Source organism: Schistocerca serialis, chromosome 5 (genome assembly GCF_023864345.2).
Source record: "Schistocerca serialis cubense isolate TAMUIC-IGC-003099 chromosome 5, iqSchSeri2.2, whole genome shotgun sequence".
NCBI classification, from domain to species: domain Eukaryota; kingdom Metazoa; phylum Arthropoda; class Insecta; order Orthoptera; family Acrididae; genus Schistocerca; species Schistocerca serialis.
Genome location: NC_064642.1, coordinates 615718265 through 615746261, shown reverse-complemented (window position 1 = coordinate 615746261; position 27997 = coordinate 615718265). Strand labels below are relative to the sequence as shown.

Genomic DNA, 27997 nt, shown 5'->3' with positions numbered 1-27997 from the left:
GGGACCATCCGACCGTCGTGTCATCCGCGGCTGAGGATGCGGATAGGAGGGGCGTGGGGTCACCACACCGCTCTCCCGGTCGTTATGATGGTTTTCTGTGACCGGAGTCGTTACTATTCGGTCGAGTAGCTACTCAATTGGCATCACGAGGCTCAGTGCACCCCGAAAAATGGCAACAGCACATGGCGGCCTGGTTGGTGACCCATCCAAGTGCCGGCCACGCCCGACAGCGCTTAACGTCGGCGATCTCACGGGAACCGGTGTATCCACTGCGGCAAGGCCGTTGCCCGAGTGTTTAACACGGAGGTAAAAAAAATAAGGGAATAGTCACCACGCCACAAACTTGAAGCCGACATCCACCACCTTATGTAGCCCAAAGCATTTGGTTCACCGCATTTACACTCCCATGGTTCACTGCGCTGATACTTCGCTGTGATGTCACTCTGACGTGCCCGTGTCCAGTTTCGACCGTTGGGGTACCTAACGGCTTTCGTGGTCGTATCCTAAACATTAGCTGGTACTTTTATTGTGTGGAGAAGTAGTTATTTTATCAAAAATGTCAGCTTGCGTCATTTACGGGTATGCTAATCGATCCGATCGTAAACTTTAAAAGAATTAAGTTTCTTTCGTAAGTGGAGCCGTTCAAGTATTTTTTTTATAAATAAATTATGGTTGCGCCTCTTACTTTTATTCTTTCCTGCATTTTTTCATTGCCTTCCAAACCGCAAATGCTTCTGCTTCTGAGCCACACTGTATCAACAATCTTGTCACCGCACAACACGCGACTACGTCACCGCGCTAATTGTTGATATAGCACGTCATGCCTTAAGTTCCTTGCGCCGATAATTGTTAATTGTACACGTTTCGTCCCTCTTTAAAAAGATTCAGGAAAGAACAGCCTGGGGAAACTGCCATGTGTGTTTGAGCTCTGTCTATATTATTGTATCACTGTGTGTGGATGCTTTACCTCCTTTCTGAAGAACACTTTGGCCGGAAACACTTGTGAACACACTTTTCATCATGCTTGCCTGCTGCTCGGTGTGCGAGTACCAATTATCACCTTAACAGTATAGTTATTCTCTCATAAAGTTTGTTGTAAGTAATCCACTGCACTTCAGTTGGAACAGTGATGTAGGGAATTACAATACCAGGAGAATAAATGAGATTCATTACACCACATTAAGATTGTCTGATGCACAAACAGGGGTACACAATGCCGCAACAAAAAGTTCTTATCACTTATCCAGTGGTATGAAATGCCTGAAAGACAGCAAAATAAAATTTGCAAGTAAACTGGAAACGTTTCTCTTTGACAACTCCTTCCGTTTCCACATAAGACTATCTATTGCTGCAATGTGTAAATGGTGACGGGTTGGGAGTACTGTCTAACGTAGGCCTGTCTTTGATTTTAAAAAATAAAAAATAATAATAAATGATAAGCATGGTGGCGTATTTACGAGTAAAAAATGATGCTAATATAAAATAACTCGTTCTACATTATTAGTATTTCTCATGCAAATGATACGTGGAACATGAAACTAATAAATTAGTGGAATTTGACGAAGCACAGTGTAGACTTAGTTACTTTGAAAATCTAAAAATGAAATTCACAGGTAAAATGAAGAAGATGATCAAAGCACATACCAATCGTGATATGTTTGGCGATTCCTGAAAAGTTGACAGTTACTGGAGAGAAATATTCCGGAAACAGAAGAAAGTAGGCTACTGTTGGAGAGGTAGGCCCGTATGTTACACAGATTAGACTATCATTACTAAAAAATGATTTACCCACATATTAAAGCAAAATATCCATTTTACGGGCTCTAACCGTTTGAGATTATTTCCTTAATCATATGTATAGTATTGTTCAGTGCTGGAACATGTCAAAAAATTATATCATTTTCTACCCTATGAACTGCTATTATTGGTCACATACTGGGTGAGGTAAGATTTCGAAGTGTGAAGATATGTAAACTACAGTGAAACTAATGCACTGACAATCTAATAGAACAAGAACTCTATTCAGCATGTGGGTTACCTCTATGTAGTTCTGTTTCTTTGTCATTTCGACTGTCGTTCACTTTAATACTAGATACGATAGCACGCCTTGCTTCTTTCCTCATTGCACACGTTTATGGTTTGCCTTGCTTTTTCCCTCATTGCAGACGCTTATGAGCTAGCAAAGAAGACGGAGGTAAGTTTTTAGTAAATGTGAAGATTAAAAATATTGCATATTCGAGTTGAAAACTGAAAATGCAACGAACAAGAAGCAATACCAGTAATCAAACAAGCATTGGTTTCGAAGTTCCTGCTTCATTTGCTGCCGATACAAATGCAGAATAGTGGAACTAAATAGATTACAAGAGCATGCTTTTCACGTAGCTTCCTTCTCGGTTATTCGAAAAACATCAACAAGAAACTAGTTACATTACGAGGCCACATGTGTCGTATTACTAGAGCAAATAGACATTCAAGAAGAGAACACGTTCGAAACTGCCTTCCTGACACTATGTTAGTCACGTAAGCACCATAATTTTTAATATTTAAAACAGTTGTTGCGTGAAAACGGTGGTGATAATGAAGAAGACGCAATCGTAAATAGTAGTCTGCTAATGCTTTTGGCCATTTAAGGTGGCGGCAGGCCACGCTCACTCTGGCTTCAAAACAACGTACAGTCACAGTCTAATAAATGTGTTTGTTACTTTCCAGTATTTCCAGTAGCGTCATCTTTCTTCTTTTCTTAACATTCTTCATCATATGAAAGGTTTTGTGCTAAAAGATGATCAGTAAAGGTTGCATCTTTCTTCCGTACGGAATATCCAGCTTCTCTCATGTTCACGTATCCTAATTGGCACAGCTCAGCCTGGCTGACCAATATACACTTTTCACACTGCTTGCAAGTGACTATATGTACATTACTCTGTGCCAAGGGTCGCAGTTTGTCTTTGATATTATAAAATGCAGGTCTATAATTGCTAGACCTTTTCGCAAGGTTGACCGAACTGTTGGCAGTGTATGGGGTTTTACACCAGCCTTTGTAACTACTTAGTTATTGTTGCTGGCCGGCGTACAGAAGTGCTGTAATTTTATACATTTTCTTTTTCCTCAGTATATTATCAATCAGGGCAGAGCTATGGGCACTGGGGAAGCGATAAGTTTAATGGTCTGTAAATCTGTTCGAAAAGCGGGTTCAGATAATGCACCATTGAATTAAGAGTTGCATATTAGTGGCTTTGTGGATTCTGGGAGCTTGCAGGGATTACCGTCTCAGCAGTCACATTCCTTATGTAAATGCTGAGTAAATGTCTTCTTGTACTTCCACCAGCCCCGTTGTAAACTGATATTTCTTATGTTGTGAGTTGAAATGCGGTTTTAAAACTAAGTCTGGTATCAAAAATTCTATGGATATTGTTGATAAAATTAAAGATATATAGATCCCACCAAGGTCCAAATTAGTATCGTCCTATGTCACTAGCTTATTTGTATATTTTCCTACGGATCAATGTATAAACATTTTAAGAGCGCTTTTGCACAAATGCAAAGTAAGTTTTGTGCAATTACATGACACAATCGATGGTACTCATATATGTGCAAAACAGAATTATTTCCAGTTTCAAAACAAGTGTTACAGTCAGTTTTATGGACTGGTTATGAGTACACTTTTTAGTCCCACACTATCTGAAATATCCATAAACAACTTCGAACAAATTTTCTTAGAAACAGGCACTGAAGTACAGATACGTCGATGATGTGCTGTGTTTGTCGACCGGTACCACTACACAATTAGATACATTATTACAGAACTGACACCCACAACATAAGAAAATTCAGTTTACAGTGGAGCTGCCATGACCGTAGTGCAGCGCAACTTCCGCCTGAGGCGACAACCAGTATTCCAGAAACGATGAGCAAGACTATCACACATTTTCTAAATTAAAAATAAACACAAAGGCAGTACATATCAATTATAGTCAACGAGAAATCGGACTACAGAATATACTGAGAACTGTGCAGTTCTCCTACCGAAATCCATAAAGAATGACAAAATAACGTGGGAACGGGCAGTTGAGTGTCGTTTTGCAATACGCAGTAAGAACAACAAAAGAAGAATAGCTCATCCAGAAACTGAGACTGTGGCTCCGAAAACGAAAGATAAATTACGTCCTCAACTTCAATGAGAAAAAAAGAAGTCACGACGTATCGCCTACACTCCCAACATCAGTCAGGACAAAGAAGACAACAGAAGCAAACACTCTCTCATAGCAAGAAAAAGAAAAATCATAGTAGAATATCTGGAAACCAATGGTCTCACTCCAAGAACAAGCAAATCGAAAGAAACAAATGTAGATGAAACCTTAGGTACGGTGGACTAGGTGACTGAAAGGGAAGCTGGAATAGATCACCTGAAAAGTTAATTTATATTGGAAATGATGACGACGACCTGCACGGAACCAATCGTAAGGCATCCCGCTAAAGAGCTAAAATTGACGATATTGCTGTATTACTGGTTGATATGATCCTGGTTGTTTACCACGCATTAATAAACAATTTAATGTAACTGTCGGTAATTTTGTCAGCATCTGGAAAACAAGAAGAAATAGGATTTGGCTCAATTGAACAATAAAAATATTATACTGTATTTGAATTTTGTGAAGGTCATAAGTAAATTTTTGGCTCTACGTTCAATATGTTGAAAATAATATTTCATAGGCAAGAAATAGGTTAATATAGTAAGAAAATTGGAGCAGAACATAAACTCTGCTAATAAAAATATTGAACAAAGATGAACAACACGTACTAACTACTTCAGTGTGTATTTGTGCGAATAATGTTAATAAAATCATTGAACTATATGTTCTGCACATTTTTCATTTGCTTTGAGCTTTGTTCAAACTGTTATAAGCAGGTGAATTGATGATTATTTGATTCACGTCAGTTCAGCAGCACATATTAAGGAGGAACCTAAATAGAGGCGATTTATTTTTTTATATATAAAAAAGGAGCTTGCATCTCTGCCTCCTGTGCGGAATGAGCCGGGTTCCATTCTCCTTGACTTTTTTTTATCGGAAGTAGGCAGGTCTGGAATGGCTCCAATGCAGCCTCATTAACCCAAATTAGGAGCCCACTGATAAAGAAGCGGCGGCATGAAATGTTGCTTTTTGAATTATAAATAAAATGTGCCCCAAATGTTTAATTAATGCTGGAGGAAATTAAGAATAAATTTTGTCTTTGTAAATAAATCTATAAATTAACGGGAAAAGGTCATAATTTAATATAAAAATGTATTTTTTACTGTTCAAATAAAGAATGTTTCAGGGAAGAGTTTATACATCGTAACTTTTGTAAAAGATACCCTGTGAAGCAAGTTGAAGGCAGTCGCCGTAATTTGCTTTGACTGTATAAAAGCAGGAGCTGCGCTCCTGTTCTCCCTCTGTCTCTCGTTTGTTATGGATTGCTGTCTCATAAAATGTAAGTGTCGCTCTCTTATCTGTAAATATTGGTGAAATAATAACATTAATTTATTGGTAACAGCCATATTTGAATAAAGAAACTTACTTTCCTCTTCCATAAATGCCACATTTTAGAACTTTTTCAGGCTGCAGCGAAGGAGAGTTGCCGACGAATCGTTTGGTGGCCACAGCCGAATGAACATTAGTAGCGTTCGGCTGTGGCCACAAAACGGTTCGTAACTAGTCGCTACTAGGGTTCAATAGGCATTTATTTTACCAAACTTTTATTTCAGCGTCCCTGAGATCTGTTTTGCCGATCTTTCCTCCGGGAAATGTTATTAGGCAAACTGTGTAATTTTGAGATCGGTCACTCGCCTCTTAACGACGCCGTCGGTCAACGTTCTCGTCGGTCTTTTGGGAATACGATGCTGGATTAATAAGCAAGTAAAAAATTTTCTATGCACCGTTTTACCATTTCAGAAGCTTTGCCACCTGCAAACGTGATAAAAGTTTTATAATATTACTACTTGACTGTTTAAAAATCAGTAAACGTCTTTTAGGGAGTTAAATTGATTTCATTCAGAAATATTTAAGGAATATACCAGAAATTAATTTCCACACCTAATATTAATCTCAATATTTCAAATTAACTCACCCACCTCCAAAAAATCTTAATGTAATATTAGTAATATTATAGGCACCCACGACCACATATAGTTGCTCGTACTGCCCTGTAGGCCGTAGTCATTTAGAAGGAATACGCCTTAATCATTACCCGCGAGTGGTGTTTTATGTAATTCTCTCCTTTTCTTGTGTAACGCAGCAGAGCTACGCTGTGGCAACGTTATCTTCGCCCCTCGTTTCCTGCGTTGGTGCTGTGAAACATGAATAAATGGGATGAAAGGTATGGAAAGAAACCGAGATGGGAAAAAGAAAAAAAGGAAATAATGACTTCCCGCCGCACGGGGCAGTACGGTAATGCAACGGCGAGAGTTGGAAATTTGTGCCACGACGGGACTCGAAAGCGGATGCTCTGCTTCTCAGGAAGGATTGCCTTAACCACCTCATCCATCCCGACGCGCATTGTCACAGCCCCAGCAGATTTGTGATTCCTGTAGGAGCTCGGACGTTGGTTGTACATCCGCACTTAAGCTTTTCCATCATAAGCCGTCGCGCCCGTAGAATTATAGATACGAGCGCCGTCTGTTCTATCGGACTTTACGTCGCGGTGCGGCGAGCGGGATGTTGGGAATTTGGGTCTGAAGGAAAGTGTGGCCAGGTGTCCGAATCGCTTAAGGCAACCCTTCTAGATAAGTGGTGTATCCAGTTACGAGTCTCGTTCCGGCACAAAATTTCGTCTCTCGCCGTTGCATTGCCGCAATGCCCTGTGCGACTTGAAGTCATAACGAATTTTCTTCCTGTCTCCTTCCCATCCCGTTTCCTCTCCATATCTTTCATCCCAGTTACTCTTGTATATATCCCAGCTGCTCCATCGCGTATTTGTAGTACAGTGAAATACGCCGCCGGCAGGGTACTGAGTTCTGACTGCTGGTCCGAGACATCGGATGGTATGCAGAGTCATGCCGTCCATAGCGTTAGCAAGTATCACGCAGAATACTACTGCACCCTGCTTGATTACTTAATGTCGTTTCCCAGAATTTGTTCGTTCAAATGTACTGGAATTTCAGATCAGCAAAATTGGTAACTATCTGCTTCGTCTTATAGAAAAGAGATAGTGAATTTGCTAACCACCAATTTTTCTAAGTAAAAGTTGCGCTTTACTCTTCTCCCGCTTTCGTAAAACTATCACTTTTATGTTATAAGTCTGCAGTTCTCTAGGCCCATTTCTTATTATTTTTTTGTGTCGATTGCGTGATCCAGTGATACGTCAAGATACATAATAACGCAATATGTATAAATTAAATGGTATCAGAAGTATTTACTACTGTGCTTTCCACCCATTTCTCAGTGCCTCCAACCATCTATTAGATTTCTTTTTAAGGTTAGTTGGTTGTGTGTACAAGGCGCTCATCAGCCATGTATCAACTCACTGACGAAAATATTTTGGGACCAATGTGGTTAAAATGGTTAAAATTACTTCTAAAATGGCAAAATATGAAACAAAAATCTAGCACAATCTACTCCATTATCAGTCACATTCGCTAACGATTCCACACAGAGGCACAACTCAGTCTAAAGGTACAATGTTAAATTCATAGTTAAAAGACAATACTATCGTTGCACAACATCTAAAATATTGTGACAGGGAATTGTGATTAGCTGTTCACGGAGAAAAAAATCTTCTCTTAACCTAGATAGAACGGCAGATCAGCTGGTAATCGGGCTGCAGCCCTAATAACTTGATATAAAGCAAATGCTGTTAAAGCTTGATAAAATGGTATCAGTGAACCACAAGCAATGAGAGGACTTGTCCGATGACGTGATAGAAGAAGAAATAGATGTCGATGGGGAAGGTATAGGGGATATGGTATTATAATTAGAAATTAAAAGTACTTTGTAGACTCAATGTCAGACAAGGCAGAAGGGTTCGATAATATTCCATCGGAAGTTTCAGTATCATTACGGGAAGTAGCAACAACGACATTCAAGTTGGTGGACAGAATGAATGAGATTGGAGATATATCACCAGACTTTCGGAGAAACATCATCCACACAATTCCGAAGATTACAAGAGCCGACAAGTGAGAGAATTGTCCCACAGTCAGATTAACAGTTCATAAATAGAAATTTCTGACAATAATAATACACAAAATAATGGAAAATACAATTGAGGACCTGTCAGATAACCATCAGTTTGGCTTTAGGGAAGGTGGAGGCACCAGAGAAGCAGTTCCCACGCTGTGCTTGATAATTGAAGCAAGGCTGAAGAAAAATTAAGACACGGTGATAGGATTCGCCGACCTGAAAACGCATTCATGAATGTTAAGTGCTGCAAGATCTTTAGAAATTCTGAAGAGAATAGAAGCAAGCAGTAGGGAAAGACAGGAGATATACAATACGTACAACAACGAAGAGAGAAAAATGTGACTGGAAGAAGAAGGAAAAAGTTCTCGAATTAAAAAGGGTGTAACGCAGGGATGTGGGCTTTCGCACCTGCTGTTCACTCTATACTTCGAAGAAGCAGTGACTTAAATAAAAGAAACGTTCAAGAGTGGAATTAAAAGTCAGGGAAAAATAATATCAATAATACGATTCGCTGATGACATTGTTATGACGAGTGAAAGTGAACAAGAATTACACGTGGTGTAGAATGGACTGAATAGTCTAATGGGTAAGAATACGGACCGAGAGTAAATCAGAAGAAAGCGAAAGTAATGAGAAGCAGCAGAAATGAGAACAAAAGTTGCTCATCACGAAGTAGATGAAGTTAAACAATTCTGCTATCTAGGCAACAACATAAACTACGACGTATGGAGCAAGGAGGACATAAAGAAACACACAGGCAGAAAGGGCCTTCCTGGCCAAGAGAACTCTACTAATGTCAAACATAGGCCTTAATATGAGTAAGAAATTTCTGTGAATGTAGGTATGGAGCACAGGAATGTATGAGAGCGAGACATGGACTGTACGAAAACCGAAAGATAAGAGAATCGAAGCATTTGGATGTAGTGCTACAGAAGAATATCGAAATTTAGGGGAACTGGTAAGATAAGGAATGAGGAGGTTCTCCGCAGAATTGGGGAGGTGGGTGGGGGGGGGGGGGGGAGAAATATCTGGAAAACACTGAAGCGACGAAGGGACAGGATGATAGTATATGTGTTGGGTAAACACGTCAGGAACCTGATGAGTCAAAAAAAAGACAAAAAAGTCATACTGTACCGAAGCAGTAAGCACCTGTGTAGCGTGAGCAATGCGCGCGGATGAAGCACAGGCTGTTCCCCCTCCCGACTCTCCCACAATCCCCCCACCTGCCAACTGTAATGACACAGGCCGCAGGAACATCCCTGTGTCGTAATTAGAGCGTTAGCCGCCACCGACAGCTGCAGACAGTACTAACTGATGCAGCAACCATCACTGCTGAGACATTTCTATGCTGTTCTCTTTCAGTAACGCAGCACAATTCACAGGTCCCTGATCACCCCATCTGGGAAACTTCCGTACGAGCCAGTGGGTCCACTGACGAGGAGGAACACGGAAGACGTGCAACTTTGTTTTGGTTAGCGTGAGACAGCTGTAGTTAAACACTGGGCCAGCGAAGCACATCTGGCAAGGATTAGTGGCCGAGCGGTTCTAGGCGCTACAGTCTGGAACAGCGCGACCGCTACGGTCGCAGGTTCGAATCCTGCCTTGGGCATGGGTGTGTGTGATGTCCATAGGTTAGTTAGGTTTAAGTATTTCTAAGTTTTAGAGGACTGATGACCTCAGAAGTTAAGTCCCATAGTGCTCAGAGCCATTTGGCAAGGGTTATGTTATGATTCCCGCCGACTGTCACTCGCCCCTGCTAATTAGAGTGTTTTCTACTGATGTGGTCAAAATCGGTACAACAGGGCAATTGTGTTCCAGACGACACCAAACGTACGACGGAGCCGAACTGACGATCATAGGTGTAGGTCACAATGGTCAGCACACAAGGATGTGGAGTGGGTGAGTTAGCCGAGCAACAGCAGCATCAAGCACAGCTTGCATGGTGACAATTTATTTGTACAAGCTTAACCAGTGAGTGCATTGACACAATTAAGCAAATTTCGTCCTGTATGAAATACTAGAATGAAATGCTGATTACACAGTAAACAATTTTTGTTAATAAAAAGAAGGGCGTCACAAAACTCAGTATTTGTACAAGCTTAACCGGTGAGTATACTCAAATTAAATGCTGCCTGCCGGCCATTGTGGCCGAGCGGTTCTGGGCGCTTCAGTCCTGAACTTCGTGGCTGCTACGGTCGCAGGTTCGAATCCTCCCTCGGGCTGTCCTTAGGTTAGTTAGATTTAAGTAGTTCTACGTCTAGGGGACTGATGACCTCAGATGTTAAGTCCCATAGTGCTTAGAGCCATTTGAAGCATTTGAAATGCTGATTACACAGTAAAAAAAATTTAGTTAAGAAACAAAACGTCGCAACACCCAGTAAGGCCGATATCCATAAGAATTTCAATAAATTTAAGATTTAAGAAAACATGCGCCTAGCGCTTACTAAACTATCCATCGATAACAATTTATCGTTTCAAAAGAATTTGAATAATATTCGAAATTTTAGAAAAATGCTTGCCTGGCAGTTACCAAACTCTGTTAATCACTTTCAGTTAACAGTTGTAATTGAGAAACATGCGCCACGGCTCTCACTAAATCTTTAACTGATATAAATTCAAGTTATTAGTTATTTTATGATCAAAACGCCCCACGACGCTCAACAAATTTTTAATTAAATATTAACAGGCCGGTACGAAGTAGGCTCCGAACTTGAATGTTAACAGCCGGCCGCGGTGGTCTAGCGGTTCTGGCGCTGCAGTCCGGAACCGCGGGACTGCTACGGTCGCCGGTTCGAATCCTGCCTCGGGCATGGGTGTGTGTGATGTCCTTAGGTTAGTTAGGTTTAAGTAGTTCTAAGTTCTAGGGGACTTATGACCTAAGATGTTGAGTCCCATAGTGCTCAGAGCCATTTGAACCATTTTTGAATGTTAACAGCCATCAGAATAAAGCCAGATGTGTTTAAAAATGTATGGTATTATTGTTAAAAATGTTCAGCTCCGTCTTCGAACAGTCAGCAGATCGAAAGGGGATGGCTCGGCCTTTTCTAACACCGGCACGTCGGTCGGTCGTTAAGAGAGCAGCGTGAGATCCGTGGCCGACAAGTCAACGGAAACCTGCCCTAAGCTCTAGCCCGTTAACTGGGGAGTTGAGACAGGCCCACGGATGGACTGAACTAAAACAGACTAAAATTCTAAATCAACAAGGAAGAACAATTACAAATGGAGAACAAACCAGTTCCACTTAAAGGAAGTGAGAGTGACGATTCTACTCTGGCCGGCACAAACAGTATCTGTACACATGAGCAACGGCTTTGAATTTAAGCCAGAAGTGAAGCAATTAGTATTGTTCTCACAACATCAGTAATAGTCACCAAGCTCTAGGTAGAGTATAAAGATTAAGAGGGCCCAGCGATCTGTCTAACAGACACGACTATGTAATATTTCGACTGTCACATATACTGCTTAAGAACACTGACCGGCTTGTTATGCCTCAACAAATGGTAGGATTCTTGCCCACAAGCTCCAACTGAACTTCAAAGCAGCGCAGGATGTTGTCCTTTACTTGTAAACACACACTTATAGACGAAATGTCTTACCAGATTCAGAAACTGGAATTGGCCACATGGGTTGCTGAGAAGTCTTGGATGGAAATAAGCACATGAAGGTTGTCGCTCCTCCCACCAGTGATTTCGGCGTCCAAACACCACACACGCCAACACGAATGTAGCAACCTCACCGATCAGGGCACAGTCCCTCTCTTCGGCTCCGAACACGCCACTCGCCGCATCCTTTTTAAGTTCCTAACTACCTCTCCTTCTCACATTGCGGCACCCCCTTTATACCCTGCGGCCTCACTCATTGCCGAGATTCCACTCGCGACCTATCTCAGGCTTTCCTCATACCACCAACAAACGAAGTCTGCAGCGAGGATCGGAAGCCGTTCGCTAACGATATACAGAACCAAGCGCCACGGCTCAGGAGCCAATACTACATCTACATCTACATCTACATCCATACTCCGCAAGCCACCTGATGGTGTGTAGTGGAGGGCACTTTGAATACTTCTATCGGTTCTCCCTTCTATTCCAGTCTCGTATTGCTCGTGGAAAGATACATTGTCGGTATGCTTCTGTGTGGGCTCTAATCTCTCTGATTTTATCCTCATGGTCTCTTCGCGAGATATACGTAGGAGGGAGCATTATACTGCTTGACTCCTCGGTGAAGGTATGTTCTCGAAACATTAACAAAAGCCCGTACTGAGGTACTGAGCGTCTCTCTTGCAGAGTCTTCCACTGCAGTTTATCTATCATCTCCGTAACGCTTTCGCGATTACTAAATGATCGTGTAACGAAGCGCGCTGCTCTCCGTTGGATCTTCTCTCTTCTTCTATCAACCCTATCTGGTACGGATCGCACATCGGTGAGCAGTATTCAAGCAGTGGGCGAACAAGTGTACTGTAACCTACTTCCTTTGTTTTCGGATTGCATTTGCTTAGGATTCTTCCAATGAATCTCAGCCTGGCATCTGCTTTACCGACGATTAATTTTATATGGTTATTCCATTTTAAATCACTCCTAATGCCTACTCCCAGATAATTTATGGAATTAACTGCTTCCAGTTGCTGGCCTGCTATATTGTAGCTAAATGCTAAAGGATGTTTCTGTGTGAAGAATCACCGAGCAGACAGCTGTCACCTCATGGTCCAAGGCACGAACGGACGACCGTCCGGCTCTGTACTGCTGGGGTCTGCAAGCTTCCCATCGCTGTTCTCCAGCCGGAGGTCCAGGGTTTGTCTCAATCATGGACGTTACTAGCTGCCGCTCACCTGCTGCAACGTCGTGTGTTCTGGTCCGTCGGGTCCTCGTCATGTCAGCAATGCCGTGTTGGGATTTACCGAGTGAGCAGCCCGCCTCTCAGCTGTGTGCGTATGAAACAGGCCGTTCGCTAAGCCTACCTCCGTAGCTGAATGGCAGTCTGCCTTTGTCGGCCAAGTGATGCGGAGCGGGCTGTTTACACCCTCGCCACAGCATGCGCTTCCGACATGCGTACGTGCTACAACGGCTTCCGTGCGAGTAAGTGTCTTTTGAATTAAAAGGCCATTCTTATCGGAAATCAAAGCTGAAATTAAGCTTCTCCAATGAATGTGCACGCTGGATGTAGAGCAATTTCTTCGAGACGATGTGAAAATCCCCTGTACCGATCTTGTTGTAATCCACATCTCAATTGTGAGCAGCATGGTTTACATTAAATTAGAAACTGATAATGCATACGACGTGATTGTAGATGAGCAACGGGCTCAAGTTCCGAGATTCGGACGGCAACGTTGGTGCAGTGACTGCGGACCCTGCAGATCTCCGACTCAGGACGATCCATATTTACGAACTCCCATTCGAAACGCTGGTGGACGATGTGGTGGTTACACTCCGGTCCTATGAAATGAATCACAGCCACGTCGTGGACAAGTGCGCACAATTCACCACCTACCCTGTATTGAATGTAGTGACAGGTGCGCTTTGAACTCAGTAAGCGTGTTCCGTTCTACCTATACATCGGGGGATGCAGAGCGATCATTATATACAATGGTCAGCCATAGACCAGCTCGGGCTGCGGAAAAGAGAGCCATGTTGCTCAGAGTGTCTGCAGCGATGGGCCGCCCAGCTCCAGCCATTTGATCTTATGCCTTCCACTACTGTGACATCCTTACCTCCTGCATATACAGCTGCGCTCCAGATGGATCCCCCCCCCTCCCCCCCTCCCTCCACGACCGCCGACTCTAAGATGAGGTGAAGAGAAGCTCCATGACGGTATGGAAATTGATGTGCCCATGGCCGGCTTTGTGCCTGGACGCCGGAACTCACCCCGTCATCTGACACGCAGACGCTTTCTAGGAAAAAGCGGTCCCCAAAGAGGCGTAAGGAGCGAAAGATGACACAGTCAAAAGCAGCTTCGACCCCTCAATACCACGATGAAATTCCGATGGACGCCTCTACGCCGGATTCTAACACATGTCCTTCCACTGCGATGGCCACCGATTCACTCTTGTCGAACGTGCAGCCGTTGATTGCCGACCAACGTCACAAACGATGCCCTGTGTCATGCGAAGTATCTCAGCAACCAACACGTCCCATTGGGCAGGCCTCTGTAGTCTTACCAGTTACTTGATGGCATTGGAGGATGGTACTGTCACCGAATCTTCGGCCGAGGATGCACGGACGACTGTTGCCTCGGCGGCAATATAGAATGTATTGTGGAGTTAAGGAGTGGCTCGGCGTGACTGATCTGCTGCTGCGATTACTCCTCCTCCACACGTTGTTATCAACGTCCCACTGTCTGTAGATCAGATGCAAGTGTACAAGATTGCCTCAGACTTCAACTGCTGTGCGATATGTTCAGTGCGGCGGACGTGGATATTGCTTTATGGCAGGACATTGGACTGAAGACATAATCATGCTTCTACAGGTTAACTGCTTACGTTACGCCTGCTGCTACAGAGACAGTGGAATTGCTGCCCTAGTGCAGTTACGATAACCAATGTGATGTATTTGCCGTCGGCACAGGGACTGGCGTTAGATACGCAGGGGACTCGAGTTTTAATGTTTATGTTCCTTCTGGGACATATCAAAGGCGGGGCTACTCATGTTCCTGTGTGAAAGAAATTACGCCTCTCTTCTTGGGAAGCTATAACCACATCATTGTTGACTGAGCCTTCATAGCGTGCTGTCTCAAAAAGACCAAAAACCAAACAACACTCTGGGCCCTGAACTGTGTCCCTTGGCACGACACTGCATCTTGCTGATACTTGAGAGGTGTTTACATGGTAATCGCCCTCGCTTTACGTATGTGACCAGTCATTTCTCCAGCAGATTCGATCTCATCTGACCTTTCGACGGGGGTTCTAGCAACAGACCAGTGGCCCACAACTTTCTCAGGCATAATACATACATGTGCACTGTCAACTTCTAGCTGCAGACGGTTTGGAAAAGTCGGGGATTATGGAAACCGAATGTTGCGCACCCAAGGAATCAGAAATGTAGGCAACTCGCAGCAAGCACATGGGCCTCATGTGATCGTTGATTGCTGCGGTATCCAATACGGCTTCAAAGGTGACTCGAATGTGTCAAACAGGCTTTAGAAAGTGTGCTGATTGGTTATGGTAGGGAAGGAACGCTCTGGCACCATCAACGAAGGACATCTGTTGTGTGTTTCTCTGAGAAATGATTCCGCTCTCACCATCCTCCGGTCGCCAGGGAAGATTCTCACCATTACTACCCATAGGCTTGAAGGTGTTGTGGCGCAAACGGGTTATCAGGATACGATCGGTGGAGCACCTTCCTCCATGCACCACATTACCTTTGAAAGACGGCAAGGACAACCTAAAATTGGTATAAATTCTTGATCTCCGAGATGGTAGTAGGGTGACAACTCCGGTGGATATCACTCGTGCGTTTGTCGGTTACTATAACTGACTAAATCAGTTGGTGCACCAGGATGATGCACCATGGCAACAGTCCCCCAGACCCTTACTGGCACACTTGATGATACAGCTTTGTCATCCCTTTTGGAGGACATCAAAGTTGATGATGTTGCTGATGCCCTTGCGAAGGGCAGTTAATAAATCTTCACGTCCAGATGGCTTGCTGTTGAAATTCTACCAGACATATAATGACGGCACTGCGGTGGAAAGAGATGTACCAAGTACTGTTGTTATTAGTAGTCCCCATTCCACTGGTTTTCGTGGAGGGTCTTTTTATTCCGGTTCCCAAACCAACTGGAGGCACACGGAGTGAACATTACCGCCAAGTCACCCTCCTCAACTTTAATTTCAAGATCTTCACCAGAATTCTGGCGATGCGTGTTACGCAGGTAATACACCAATTCATTTCATATGAACAAACATCTTTCAGGGGGATATAGTAATATCCAGACAGCACTTACTGACTGTCGAGATATGGTCACCCTTGCATCGCTTGTACTTTGCGCAATGCCTGGTCTCCGTGGAGCTTGATCGCGCTTTTGGTAAAGTGAGCCAGTCTTCTCTGGCTGCTGAGATAGATCGGATGGTCTTCCCAGCTGCCTTTATCCGTGTGACCATGCCCATTCTCATTGGTGCCTCGTCGAGAGTGATGATTAATCGTAGGGTGGAAGGACACAACCCCATCTTACATACGATCCGACAGGACTGCCCTTTCTCATTGGTGCCTCGTCGAGAGTGATGATTAATCGTAGGGTGGAAGGACACAACCCCATCTTACATTCGATCCGACAGGACTGCCCTTTCTCATTGACCTCTATGCAACAGCGCAAGAGCCGCTTCCATGTGGGCTGAAACAGCATCTTTTGCTGATCACACTGAGAGGACACAAATTCCAAAATCACATTTATGCGGTGATCTAGTCTTTTTCGACCGTTCTCAGGAGGAGATGTGTATGGCAGAAAGATGGATCGAGCAGTATCGGTATGCAGCAAGCAACACCGAGAACATGGTGAATTAATGTGCCATGGAAATAAGCAGAGGGCTCTGGGCGAGGAGAGTGGTCCCCCTGCGGACGATGTATACATTTCGGTGTTGTCTGTGCATCGTATTAACGAAACCTGTCCGCCAAAAGACAGCGCTGAACTACAGAATCCTGCACAGGTGTCCAAGGCAACCTCCTCTGTGATTTAGATATGGTCGAAAAGATGATATGGCGCACTGGATACTTCATTTGGCGCTAATCCTACCGACGACTCCAATGATGGCACAGCGCATCCAGGCGATCTTTGGTTACTTTATAGTAATAGACTTCTCTTCAAGATACAATACGATGTCCCTCCCCACTCACTGTGGAGGACTGGGACTTATCAGAGTTTGAGTGCATGCGGCGACCTTTTACATCAACACCATGTTCAAGATGCAGGACCCATTGTCGACATAGTTTCCTTGGTCTCTTCGTTGATAAATAGTGCCTCCATCTTGCCTGCCCTGCACCTGATATCGCTCCTGCGCTCTACCACATCAAAACATTCTTCTTCGACTATATCTACGTGCACTCGAATCCCCCCTGTACCAGGGTACCTACTGAGCGTGATGCTTATGGCCAGATGATGACGAATCATTCTCGGAATCCGGCTGAAAGACGCCACCCAGAAGTGGCTTGGCCTGACGTGTTGAGCTATCCATCAAAGATGCTTTACGACGGATATCCGCGCCACCTGGTACCTCGTAGTTAACGAAAAGTTTCTAACAAGACATGTACCACACATCATTTCTCTAGCCAGCTCCTTAATGTGCAGGCTGTTTCGTACAGCGGACATGGATGAACATTGCCTGGAATGTGGACCTTCTGCGGATATGTGGCTTCTGATTCAGGAGATGCTTGCTTTCTGTCTCCGAGTGCCGCTCCACTCAATCGAGCCAGGAATGCTCCTTCACCCGGTTAAGACCTACTTTCCACTATCAAAGAAACATGTGACTGATTGGACCAAATATCTTTCTGTGTACTACCTTTTTTCGGGATCGTCTCAAAGATATGCTTGACTTTTGGACTCTCTTACTGGAGCGACACGATCAATTGCATACCTTGGCTAAGTACACAAGCAGTGCGTTCAAGAATCCCTCTTGCGGCTGGGTAGTACAGCGCAAGAAAAATTGGTTCTTCAGGATACTAATTTCAATTTCGAAATGGACAACTGAACAAGACTGTATCCTGAGAAGCTGTACCCGAGTCCCCAACGTGGAGCTTTCGGAACAGTTAGCCTTTATTTACTGTTATTTTCCAGTGGTTGTCGTTCTTATACTGTACTAACTGAAGGGTATTCTCAGTTTGGCTGTATTCTGTTCTATATTGCTTGCTAATAAAATACAACGATGTTACACAAGCTTGTATTTTGTTTTGTAATTTGCTTATGTACAATATTGTTAGATCCATGTGAGTCCACTAACTTACTAAAAATGAATAAAATAATATCAGATTAAAAAAGATTAATCAAAAAAAGATTTAATGTCTCAAGAGGAAAAATTAGTGACATTTTTCTTGTTCAGATTGCACAATACATTTTCCAGCATGTCGTTACAGTAAATTTTTTGTAATTATGATGGGTAAAAAAAGTAATTGTAAGGCGGCCGCACGAGATGAGAGGCCCGGGTTTGATTCCCGGTCGGTTCGGAGGTTTTATCCGCTCAGAATCTGGCTGTTGCGTTGTCCTCATCATCAGTTCATCATACACATGCAAGTCGCCGAAGTGGCGTCAAGTAAAAAGACTTGCACTCGGCGAGCGAACAACCCCAAATGGGGCTACAGTCCAATAAATAATGCTATAGCATGATTTCATTTCCGACTCCTTCCTACGCCGCTACATTCTGTCTCGACCATTATCACACGAACCTATGACCTCACAAGTGGGAGTCGAACGCCTCCTAACATACACGATGGCTCCTAAAGCTCAGTAGCGGCCATTTCACAGCCCGTCCGAAACACAATTTGTTTGACATTCGGTGGATCCCGCTTCCTCCGTTCCCCGAAACCTGCTTTGTTCTCGATCAGATCGTCGTGCACAAATACACTACTGGCCATTAAAACTGCTACACCACGAAGATGACGTGCTACTGACGAAAAATTTAACCGACCGGAAGAAGATGCTGTGATATGCAAATGATTAGCTTTTCAGAGCATTCACACAAGGTTGGCGCCGGTGGCGACACCTACAACGTGCAGACATCAGGAAAGTTTCCAACCGATTTCTCATACACAAACAGCAGTTGACCGGCGTTGCCTGGTTGTTGTGATACCTCGTTTAAGGAGGAAAAATGCGTACCATCACGTTTCCGACTTCGATAAAGGTCGAGTTTTAGCCTATGGCGATTTCGGTTTATCGTATCGCGACATTGCTGCTCGCGTTGGTCGAGATCCAATGACTGTTAGCAGAATATGGAATCGGTGAGTTCAGGAGGATAATACGGAACGCCGTGCTGGATCCCAACGGCCTCGTATCACTAGCAGTCGTGATGACAGGCATCTTATCCGCATGGCTGTAACGGATCGTGCAGCCACGTCTCGATCCCTGAGTCAGCAGATGGGGACGTTTGCAAGACAACAACCATCTGCACGAACAGTTCGACGACGTTTGCAGCAGCACGGACTATCAGCTCGGAGACCACGGCTGCGGTTACCCTTGACGCTGCACCACAGACAGGAGCGCCTGCAATGGTATACTCAATGACGAACCTGGGTGCATGAATGGCAAAACGTCGTTTTTTCGGATGAATCCAGGTTCTGTTTACAGCATCATGATGGTCGCATCCGTGTTTGGCGACATTGCACATTGGAAGCGTGTATTCGTCATCGCCATACTGGCGTATCACCCGGCGTGATGGTATGAGGTGCCATTGGTTACACGTCTCGGTAACCTCTTGTTCACATTGACGGCACTTTGAACAGTGGACGTAACATTTCAGATGTGTTACGACCCGTGGCTCTACCCTTTATTCGATCCCTGCGAAACCCTACATTTTAGCAGCATAATGCACGACCGCATGTGGCAGGTCCTGTACTGGCCTTCCTAGATATAGATCTCTCACCAATTGAAAACGTCTGGTCAATGGTGGGCGAGCAACTGGCTCGTCACAATACGCCAGTCACTACTCTTAATGAACTGTGGTATCGTGCTGAAGTTGCATGAGCAGCGGTACATGTACACGCCATCCAAGCTCTGTTTGACTCAATGCTCAGGCGTATCAAGGCCGTTATTGCGTCCAGAGGTGGTTGTTCTGGGAACTGATTTCTCAGGATCTATGCAACCTAATTGCGTGAAAATATAATCACCTGTCAGTTCTAGTATAACATATTTGTCCAATGAATACCCGTTTGTCATCTGCATTTCTTCTTGGCGTAGCAATTTTAATGGCCAGTAGTGTAGTTACAGAGGCAACGCATTATGAAACTGTATTTTTGAAACTGACATGCTCAGTTCCTTCATTTTGCAATCCAAATCAAGCACAACGCAAGCAAATAAGGATCTCATTGCAGATTAGATTAGCAGAAGCCAAAGAAGATTAGACGCATAAAGAAACTCTACATTTGTGTTTTGCAGTATTTCGGTATATCTGACTTGAAGTTCGATTGCATCCAGAGGTAAGGTAACTGACGGGTACTCACATGAAACCGACGAAGTACCGCAGCAGGAACATTGCCCACAGCTGGACGGCGAAGGCAGAGGCGACCGCCAACACGCCATCCAATATGAGGCTGATCATCAGCAGGCGCTGCCTGCCCAGCGTGTCTGAGAGACCGCCCCACATGAACGCACTTGTGATCATGCCTGCAACAAACGTACAGGGCCTGTTTAAGAGCGAAGGGGTACAGACCCTGCTTGAGGTGGCAAGCTGAGGGGACGCCAGAAGCCAAACAGTTGTAAGATTTCTATACCGGACGTATCCCAATTAGTAGCGGCCACTTGGTGTGGAAAGCTGAGAGTGGCGCAAGGAGCGGGCCAGTGCAAGGTTTGTATACGGGATGCATCACAATCAGTAGCGAAAACTGACACGACGGAAAGTGTACGAGGAAGAGTGGGGAGACGGTGGCTAAGGCCGTCCTAAATGATAAGTCACTTTTGTGTAAAAGTGTTTTCGAACCGGCCCTGTAAATAAACTGACACAAAAAAAGAGATACCACCACCAAGAATGTATCTTCCACAATGTTGAATGCAAGCATGCTAACGTGTATACTTTGTATGGCACAGATGAAGGATGTCAGTTTGTGGGTTAGAATTTCATGACTGTTGCCTTTGTTCGGTCAATACAGTGACAGTTAATGCTTGTTGTGGATGACGGTGGAATAGTCACTTGATGATGTCCCATACGTGCTCCAATTGAAACAGATTTGATGGTCAACAAGCCAAGGCAAGATGTCGACACTCTGTAGAGCATGTTGAGTTACGACAGCGGCATGTGGTCGAGCGTTATCCTGTTGGAAAATATTACATCTACATCTACGTGGCTACTCTGCAATTCACACTTACGTGCCTGGCAGAGGGTTCATCGAACCGTTTTCGTACTGCTTCTCTACGATTCCACTCTCGAATGGCGCCTGGGAAAAAGGAACACTTAAATCTTTCCGTTCGGGCTCTGATTTCTCTTATTTTATTATGATGATCATTTCTCCCTACGTAGGTGGGTGTCAACAAAATATTTACCCATTCGGAAGAGAAAGTTGGTGACTGAAATTTCGTAAATAGATCTCACCGCAAAGAAAACCACCTTTGTTTCAGTGACTGCCACCCCAACTCGCGTATCATATCAGTTACACCCTCACCCCTATTGCGCGATAACAAGAAACGAGCTGCCCTTCTTGGCACTTTTTCGATGTCCTCCGTCAATCCTACCTGGTAAGGATCCCATACTGCGCAGCAATATTCCAGCAGAGGATGGACAAGTGTAGCCTGTCTCTTTAGTGGGTTTGTCGCAACTTCTAAGTGTTCTGCCAACAAAGCGCAGTCTTTGTTTCGCCTTCCCCACAATATTATCTCTGTGGTCTTTCCAGTTTAAGTTGCTTGTCATTGTAATTCCTAGGTATTTAGTCGAATTGACAGCCCTTATATTTGTGCGATTTATCGTATAACCAAAATTTATCGGATTTCATTGTAATTCCTAGGTATTTAGTCGAATTGACAGCCCTTATATTTGTGCGATTTATCGTATAACCAAAATTTATTGGATTTCTTTTTGTACCCATGTGGTTGACCTCGCACTTTTCTTTGTTTAGTGCTAACTGCCACTTTTCGCACCATACAGAAATTCTCTCTAGATCATTTTGTAATTGGAATTGATCGTCTGATGATTTTACTAGACGGTAAATTACAGCGTCATCTGCAAACAATCCAAGGGGGCTGCTCAGATTATCACCTAGATCATTTATATAAATCAGGAACAGCACAGGGCCTGTGACTCTACCTTGCGGAACGCCAGATATCATTTCTGTTGTACTCGATGATTTATCGCCTATCACTACGAACTGTGACCTTTCTGAGAGGAAATCACGAATACAGTCACACAACTGAGACGATACTCCATATGCACGCAATTTCATTAATAGTCGCTTATGAGGAACGGTATCAAAAGCCTCCTGGAAATCTAAAAATATGGAATCGATCTGAGATCCCTTGTCGGCAGCACTCATTACTTCATGGGCATAAAGAGCTAGCTGTGTTGCACAAGAACGATATTTTCTGAATCCGTGTTGGTTACGTATCAACAAGTCATTTTCTTCAAAGTGATTCACAATGTTCGAGTACGGTATATGCTTCAAAATCCTACTGCAAATTGAGGCCAGTGATATGGCACTGTAATTTAATGGGTTACTCCTATTTCCTTTCTTGAATATTGTTGTGACCTGTGCTACTTTCCAGTCTTTAGCAATAGACCTTTCGTCATGTGAGGGGTTGTATATGATTACGAAGAAAGGCGCTATTGTGTCTGCATACTCTGGAAGGAACCTGACTGGTATACCATCTGGACCGGAAGACTTGCCTTTCTTAAGTGATTTGTTTCGCAACACCTAAGATACCTACTTTTACGTCACTCATGCTAACGGCTGTTCTGGTTTTGAATTCTGGAATATTTACTTCGTCTTCTTTCGTGAAGAAATTACGGAAAACTGTATTTAGTAACTCCGCTTTAGTGGCACCATCATCGGAAACATTTCCATCTCTATCGCGCAGTGACGGCATGACTGTTTTCTGTCACTGGTGTACTTTACGTACGACCAGAATTTCTTTGACCTTTCTACCATATTTTGTTATCAGGAGAAAGAAAACTGGCATTCTACGGATCGGAGCGTGGAATATCAGATCACTTAAACAGGCAGGTAGGTTAGAAAATTTAAAAAGGGAAATGGATAGGTTAAAGTTAGATATAGCGGGAATTAGTGAAGTTTGGTGGCAGGATGAACAATACTTTTGGTCAGGCGAATACAGGGTTATAAATACAAAGTCAAATAGGGGTAATGCAGGGGTAGGTTTAATAATGAATAAAAAAAATAGGAATGCGGGTAAGCTACTACACACAGCACAGTGAACGCATCATTGTGGCCAAGTTAGACGCGAAGTCCACGCCTACTACAGTAGTACAAGTTTATATGCCAACTAGCTCTACAGATGACGAAGAAATTGAAGAAATGTATGACGAAATAAAAGAAATAATTCAGATCACCAAGCAGATTCAGAAGGATGTAGGTTGCAGTAGGTACTGGGAGATGAAGAAGCTTGCACATAATAGAGTAGCATGGAGAGCTGCATCAAACCAGTCTCAGGACTGAAGACCACAACAACAACAACAACAACTATATTTTGAGACAATGTTTCATTGTGGAAACTATTAAAAGCATCTCGCATTGACGTCCGCACTAAATTTCTAGCTTGCGTGAAACAGCCAGTCTTGGGGATTTTGCTTCTTCTGAATTTGGCATGCATACTCCTGGTATACGTTCCACGAATGGCAACACAACAGGTCGAATCACGAGATTGACGTACAATGTTGCAATCAGGATGCGTGTGAGAGTCGCAACGCAGGCCATAACTCCAGGTGTACGTCCAGTGTGTCTAGGGCGCAAACAGTTCGGTTTCAGGCGCTCACCAGGCATCCTTCTAATCGACACATGGCCATTACTAGTATCAAGACAGAAACGGCTATCATCAGAACGTCCACTCAGCCCTCCAATAAGCTCTCGCTTGACACCAGTGACTTCGCAAACAGCGGTGGTTCTTCTACCATGGAGCTGTCATTGAAGTAACCGATTTGTACCAGTTTTTTGTGACACTGTGGTGCCATATGCTGCTCGAATCCTGCTGCAGACGCTGTTGATGCGTCACAGCCATACGCAGAATACGACGGTCTTCCCTGTCGGTAGTGCCACATGGCCTTCCGCAGTCCGGTCTTCGCACGACCGAACCTTCCCGTAACCATAGCTGCCTGCTGTCATGCTCAGTGGCTACATTCCTATTTTTAAATATGGACATACGAGGGTTGGAACTTTAATAGTGGCAACTATTTATTTACAGCTCGTATAAAATAGAAACGTGTTTCAAAGTTTTACTGAGCTTCAAAGTAGTCACCAACATTGTGTACAACCCGTTGCCAGCGATGTGGAAGTCGTACGATACTCTTAGAAGTGCCAGATGTGTTGACAGTTCGATCGGTGTGGTCTATGGCCCGACTAATTTGTAGCAGTTCTGAAGCGAATGTTGTGAAGTGTTTCCTTCGGTTTAGAAGTCGAGTTGATCTCACGAAGGCTTAAGTCATGGCAGTGCAGTAGGTGGTATAGCACTTAGTAGCCCCATCAGTCAAACAAATCAGTAACAGTTTGCATTGTACGTGCTTGAGCATTGTCCTGCAAAATGATCGTCAGGTCCTGCAGGAAGTGTCATAACTTCTGTCTCTATGCTGTTCATTTTTGGAATACAATCTACGACCAGCTGCTACAAATTCGTCGGGCAATAGACCGCGCCGCTCGAACTGTCAACACAACTGGCATTGCTAAGAGTATCCTACGACTTCCACGTTGCTGGCAACGGGTTATACACAATGCTTGTGACTACTTTGAAGGTCAGTAAAACTTTGAAACACGTATCTATTTTGTACGAGCTGTAAATAAATAGTTGCCACTATTAAAGTTCCAACCCTTGTATATAGGTGGACTGGAGATGTGCTGATAGTTTCCGAATGAGTGGAAATTTCGTGTTACGAGAGTGAAGCAGTCTCGTATGACATCTTTGGAATAGTCGACTAACGGCAGCGACTGTAGTATCTCTGAACTTGTGAATCTTTGGCAGTCTTGTAGGTAGTCGTGTGTTTGACGTGGAGTGAGCTAGGTAAGCTGGCGGGCTTCTAGCGTGGTGCATATTGGAGGAGGATTTAGCTGAAGAAAATAGTTATGCATTATTAATCTGATGGAAGAAATTAAAACTGCAGCGTTTATGGAACACAGAGAATGGATCTGCATTATGGATATGTTTCTAAGTTAATAATGTTTGCTGGCGCGTACTGATAATGTTAGAGAGTTTTGCAATAGAACAGTCCACCTCCCTGACTCACTTTATGGCATTTCTGTTTAATTCATTTCAGTTGGCCTAATCGTAAAACCATTGCCTTGTAAGAATTCCGTAAAGAAAGTACAGGTTTTTGTTTTCTGCGAGTTTAATGTTCTTGTGAAGTAAGAGTTTAAAATTCGGCATTGTCATTATAATGAACGGATTAGAATTTTCATTTGAAATAAGAAGTTTCTTTGTGTTAGAAAATCATCCCATTCGTTCTCCCAGTAGTTTAGTTTTGCTTTAGCGTGTTGTAGCTGGCGCGATTACTTCACACTGTGATGTTGCTGCTGATTATGCAATAATTTTTCAGGCCAGATTCTTTCCATAGTTTGCTGCTTGTTTCGTTTCTCATCTCACGTCTCCATTGCGCGAATTCTAAGCATTTTCTTTGTAATTCAGACTTCTAATGGGCCAGTAGGCACTGTGTGTTTCATAGTGTTGCTAAGTAACTTCAGTCTTTCAGTTTTTTTTTTTAGGCAGTGCACAATTTGAGTTTGTTAGCGGCTTCTGAGTAACAGTTTTGATTTAATCTCCCGCACAGTGAACACCAGTTAGCTTTTTCTTTATGTAAATATGTGCATTGTGACACACTATTTGCCATGGTAATTCCAGTTCAACCTTTTTATAACAGAGAACAGTACATTCAGTTTTGAGTAAAAAGCAGGCAAACATTTTAAAGCGCACGAACGATCGAGTCAGAGTAAGTAACTTCCACTTTCTGGAATGTTGCTGAAGGAACATCAGCCTCTCTTAGCCTATTACACGTACTCGTTCAAAGCCGGTGAGATGTTGATCACGGCATCTTCGTCGTCTCAAAGACATTCTTGATTAACGTTAACCCGCCACTTCCAATCTCAAAGGTAACTAACGCTCACGACCGTTACAAAGCGTATTAAAAATAAATCTAATTTGCATCCTCGTAGTGGCGCTACTGGTGTCACTTTTATATCTAATAACTTTCCTACATTTCGCATGACTCCGTCTTGGTGCTGGGATTCTTTTTAAAAAAATTTTTTTTGTCAGTGTAAACTGTTCAGTATCAGTTTCATCCGAAATGTTAAAACATTACTGGACATGAATAACATCTCATTGGGCTTCCACCCATGTCAAGTAGTTATACAGGGAGTAGGCAAAGTTCTAAATATCACCTCTAAACAGTAAAGTTAAGCATTAATGTTTTGCTTGTTTGCAGGGCTGGTAAACATTAAATGCCCACGACAAAGTATCTTAGCAGGGTACCGGGAGAACCAAAACGGAATGGTGGACCCTAATGATAAAACCGAATATCGTTCAGTAATTTATTTTCAGCATCAGCGGAAGTATTGCAGTTGTGATGGCACAGCGGCCGGCGTTAGTAGTGTGTCGCGATACTACGGCGCATGTATTTCAGTGTGTACTCAGACTACACACATATGGCAATATACAATCAAAAACATTATTACATAACTTTACTTTTCTTAGATATTAGTTGCATCTTTTTGACAGTGCTTCGCTCTTCAAGTGTGGAGTAGTACTCCATAACTCGTCACACTAGCGTTTCACATTTGGTGTCCTTCTCAGAAGCACTATACTCCCCAGAACCCTACCAGCAAGGTTTGTCTTCCGCTCGCCTTCACTACTGCAGAATTTAAGTCCCATTTCATATTTGATACAGCTCTCCATGCTACCCTATCCTGTGCAAGCTTCTTCATCTCCGAGTAACGACTACAACCTGCAGCCTTCTGCATCTGCTCAGTGCGCTCATCTCTTGGTCTCCCTGTACGATTTTTGCCCGTCACGCTTCCCTCCTATACTAAATTGGTGATCCCTACCAACCGATTCCTTCTTCTAGTCAAGTTGTGCCACAAACTCCGTTTCTCCCCAGTTCTATTCAGTACCTCCTCATTAGTTACGTGATACCTATCTAGTCTTCAGCATTTTTCTGCAGCACCACATTTCGAAATCTTCTATTCTCTTCTTGTCTAATGTTTCACTTCCACACATGGCTTCACTCCAAACAAATAATTTTAGAAAAGACTTCCTCACACTTAAATCTGTACACATTGTTAACAAATTTCTCTTCCTCAGAAACGCTTTCCTTGCCATTGCCAGTCTACATTTTATATCCTCTCTACCTCGACCATCATCAGTTATTTTGCTCCCCAAATAGCAAATCTCATCTAGTACTTTAAGGGTCTCATTTCCTAATCTAATGCCCTCAGCATCATCTGATTTACTTCTACTACATTCCATTCTCCTCATTTTGCTTTTATTGAAGTTCACCTTATATCCTCCAGCCAAGACATTATCCATTCCGTTCAACAGCTCGTCCACGTCCTTTGCTGTCTCTGACAGAATCACAATGTCTTCGGCATACCTCCAAGTTTTTATTTCTTTTCCATGGATTTCAATTCCTACTCCAAACTTTTCTTTTCTTTACTGCTTGCTCAATATCAGACTGAATAACATCAGGGATAAGCTACAGCCCTTTCTATGGACAATAACAGCGAGTATCTGAAGGGACTGCTGATCTTATGTGACTAATAGCTTAGGTATATTAAGAACGGTATAGGTCCTATTACACATGCTTGCTGCACTTCCCGTTTGCTTAGGATGGCTTATCGACAACGAAAACTTAATGAATGTTGCATAGAGAGTTCCCAGTTTTCAAAACTTAAGAAATGGGTGGGTGAATTCAAATGTGGCCGGACTTGCCCAGTTGATCATTCAGTAGAAGGACGCGTCATAACTGCTGCTAAATTTGAAGTAACCTGTATTTGACGATTTACAGGTACACG

At 43.4% G+C, this 27997-nt stretch overlaps 1 protein-coding gene across 2 annotated transcripts in view; it reads right to left on the bottom strand.

The window, feature by feature from the left end:
- The window catches only part of LOC126480994 (synaptic vesicle glycoprotein 2C-like), a 175149-nt gene that overhangs the window by 102717 nt on the left and 44435 nt on the right, over positions 1–27997 (bottom strand). For both annotated transcript variants that reach the window (XM_050104438.1, XM_050104439.1), the window contains exon 4: positions 20291–20453. In XM_050104438.1, coding sequence (XP_049960395.1) covers positions 20291–20453 — 163 coding nt within the window. The remainder of the gene's footprint in view (positions 1–20290; positions 20454–27997) is intronic.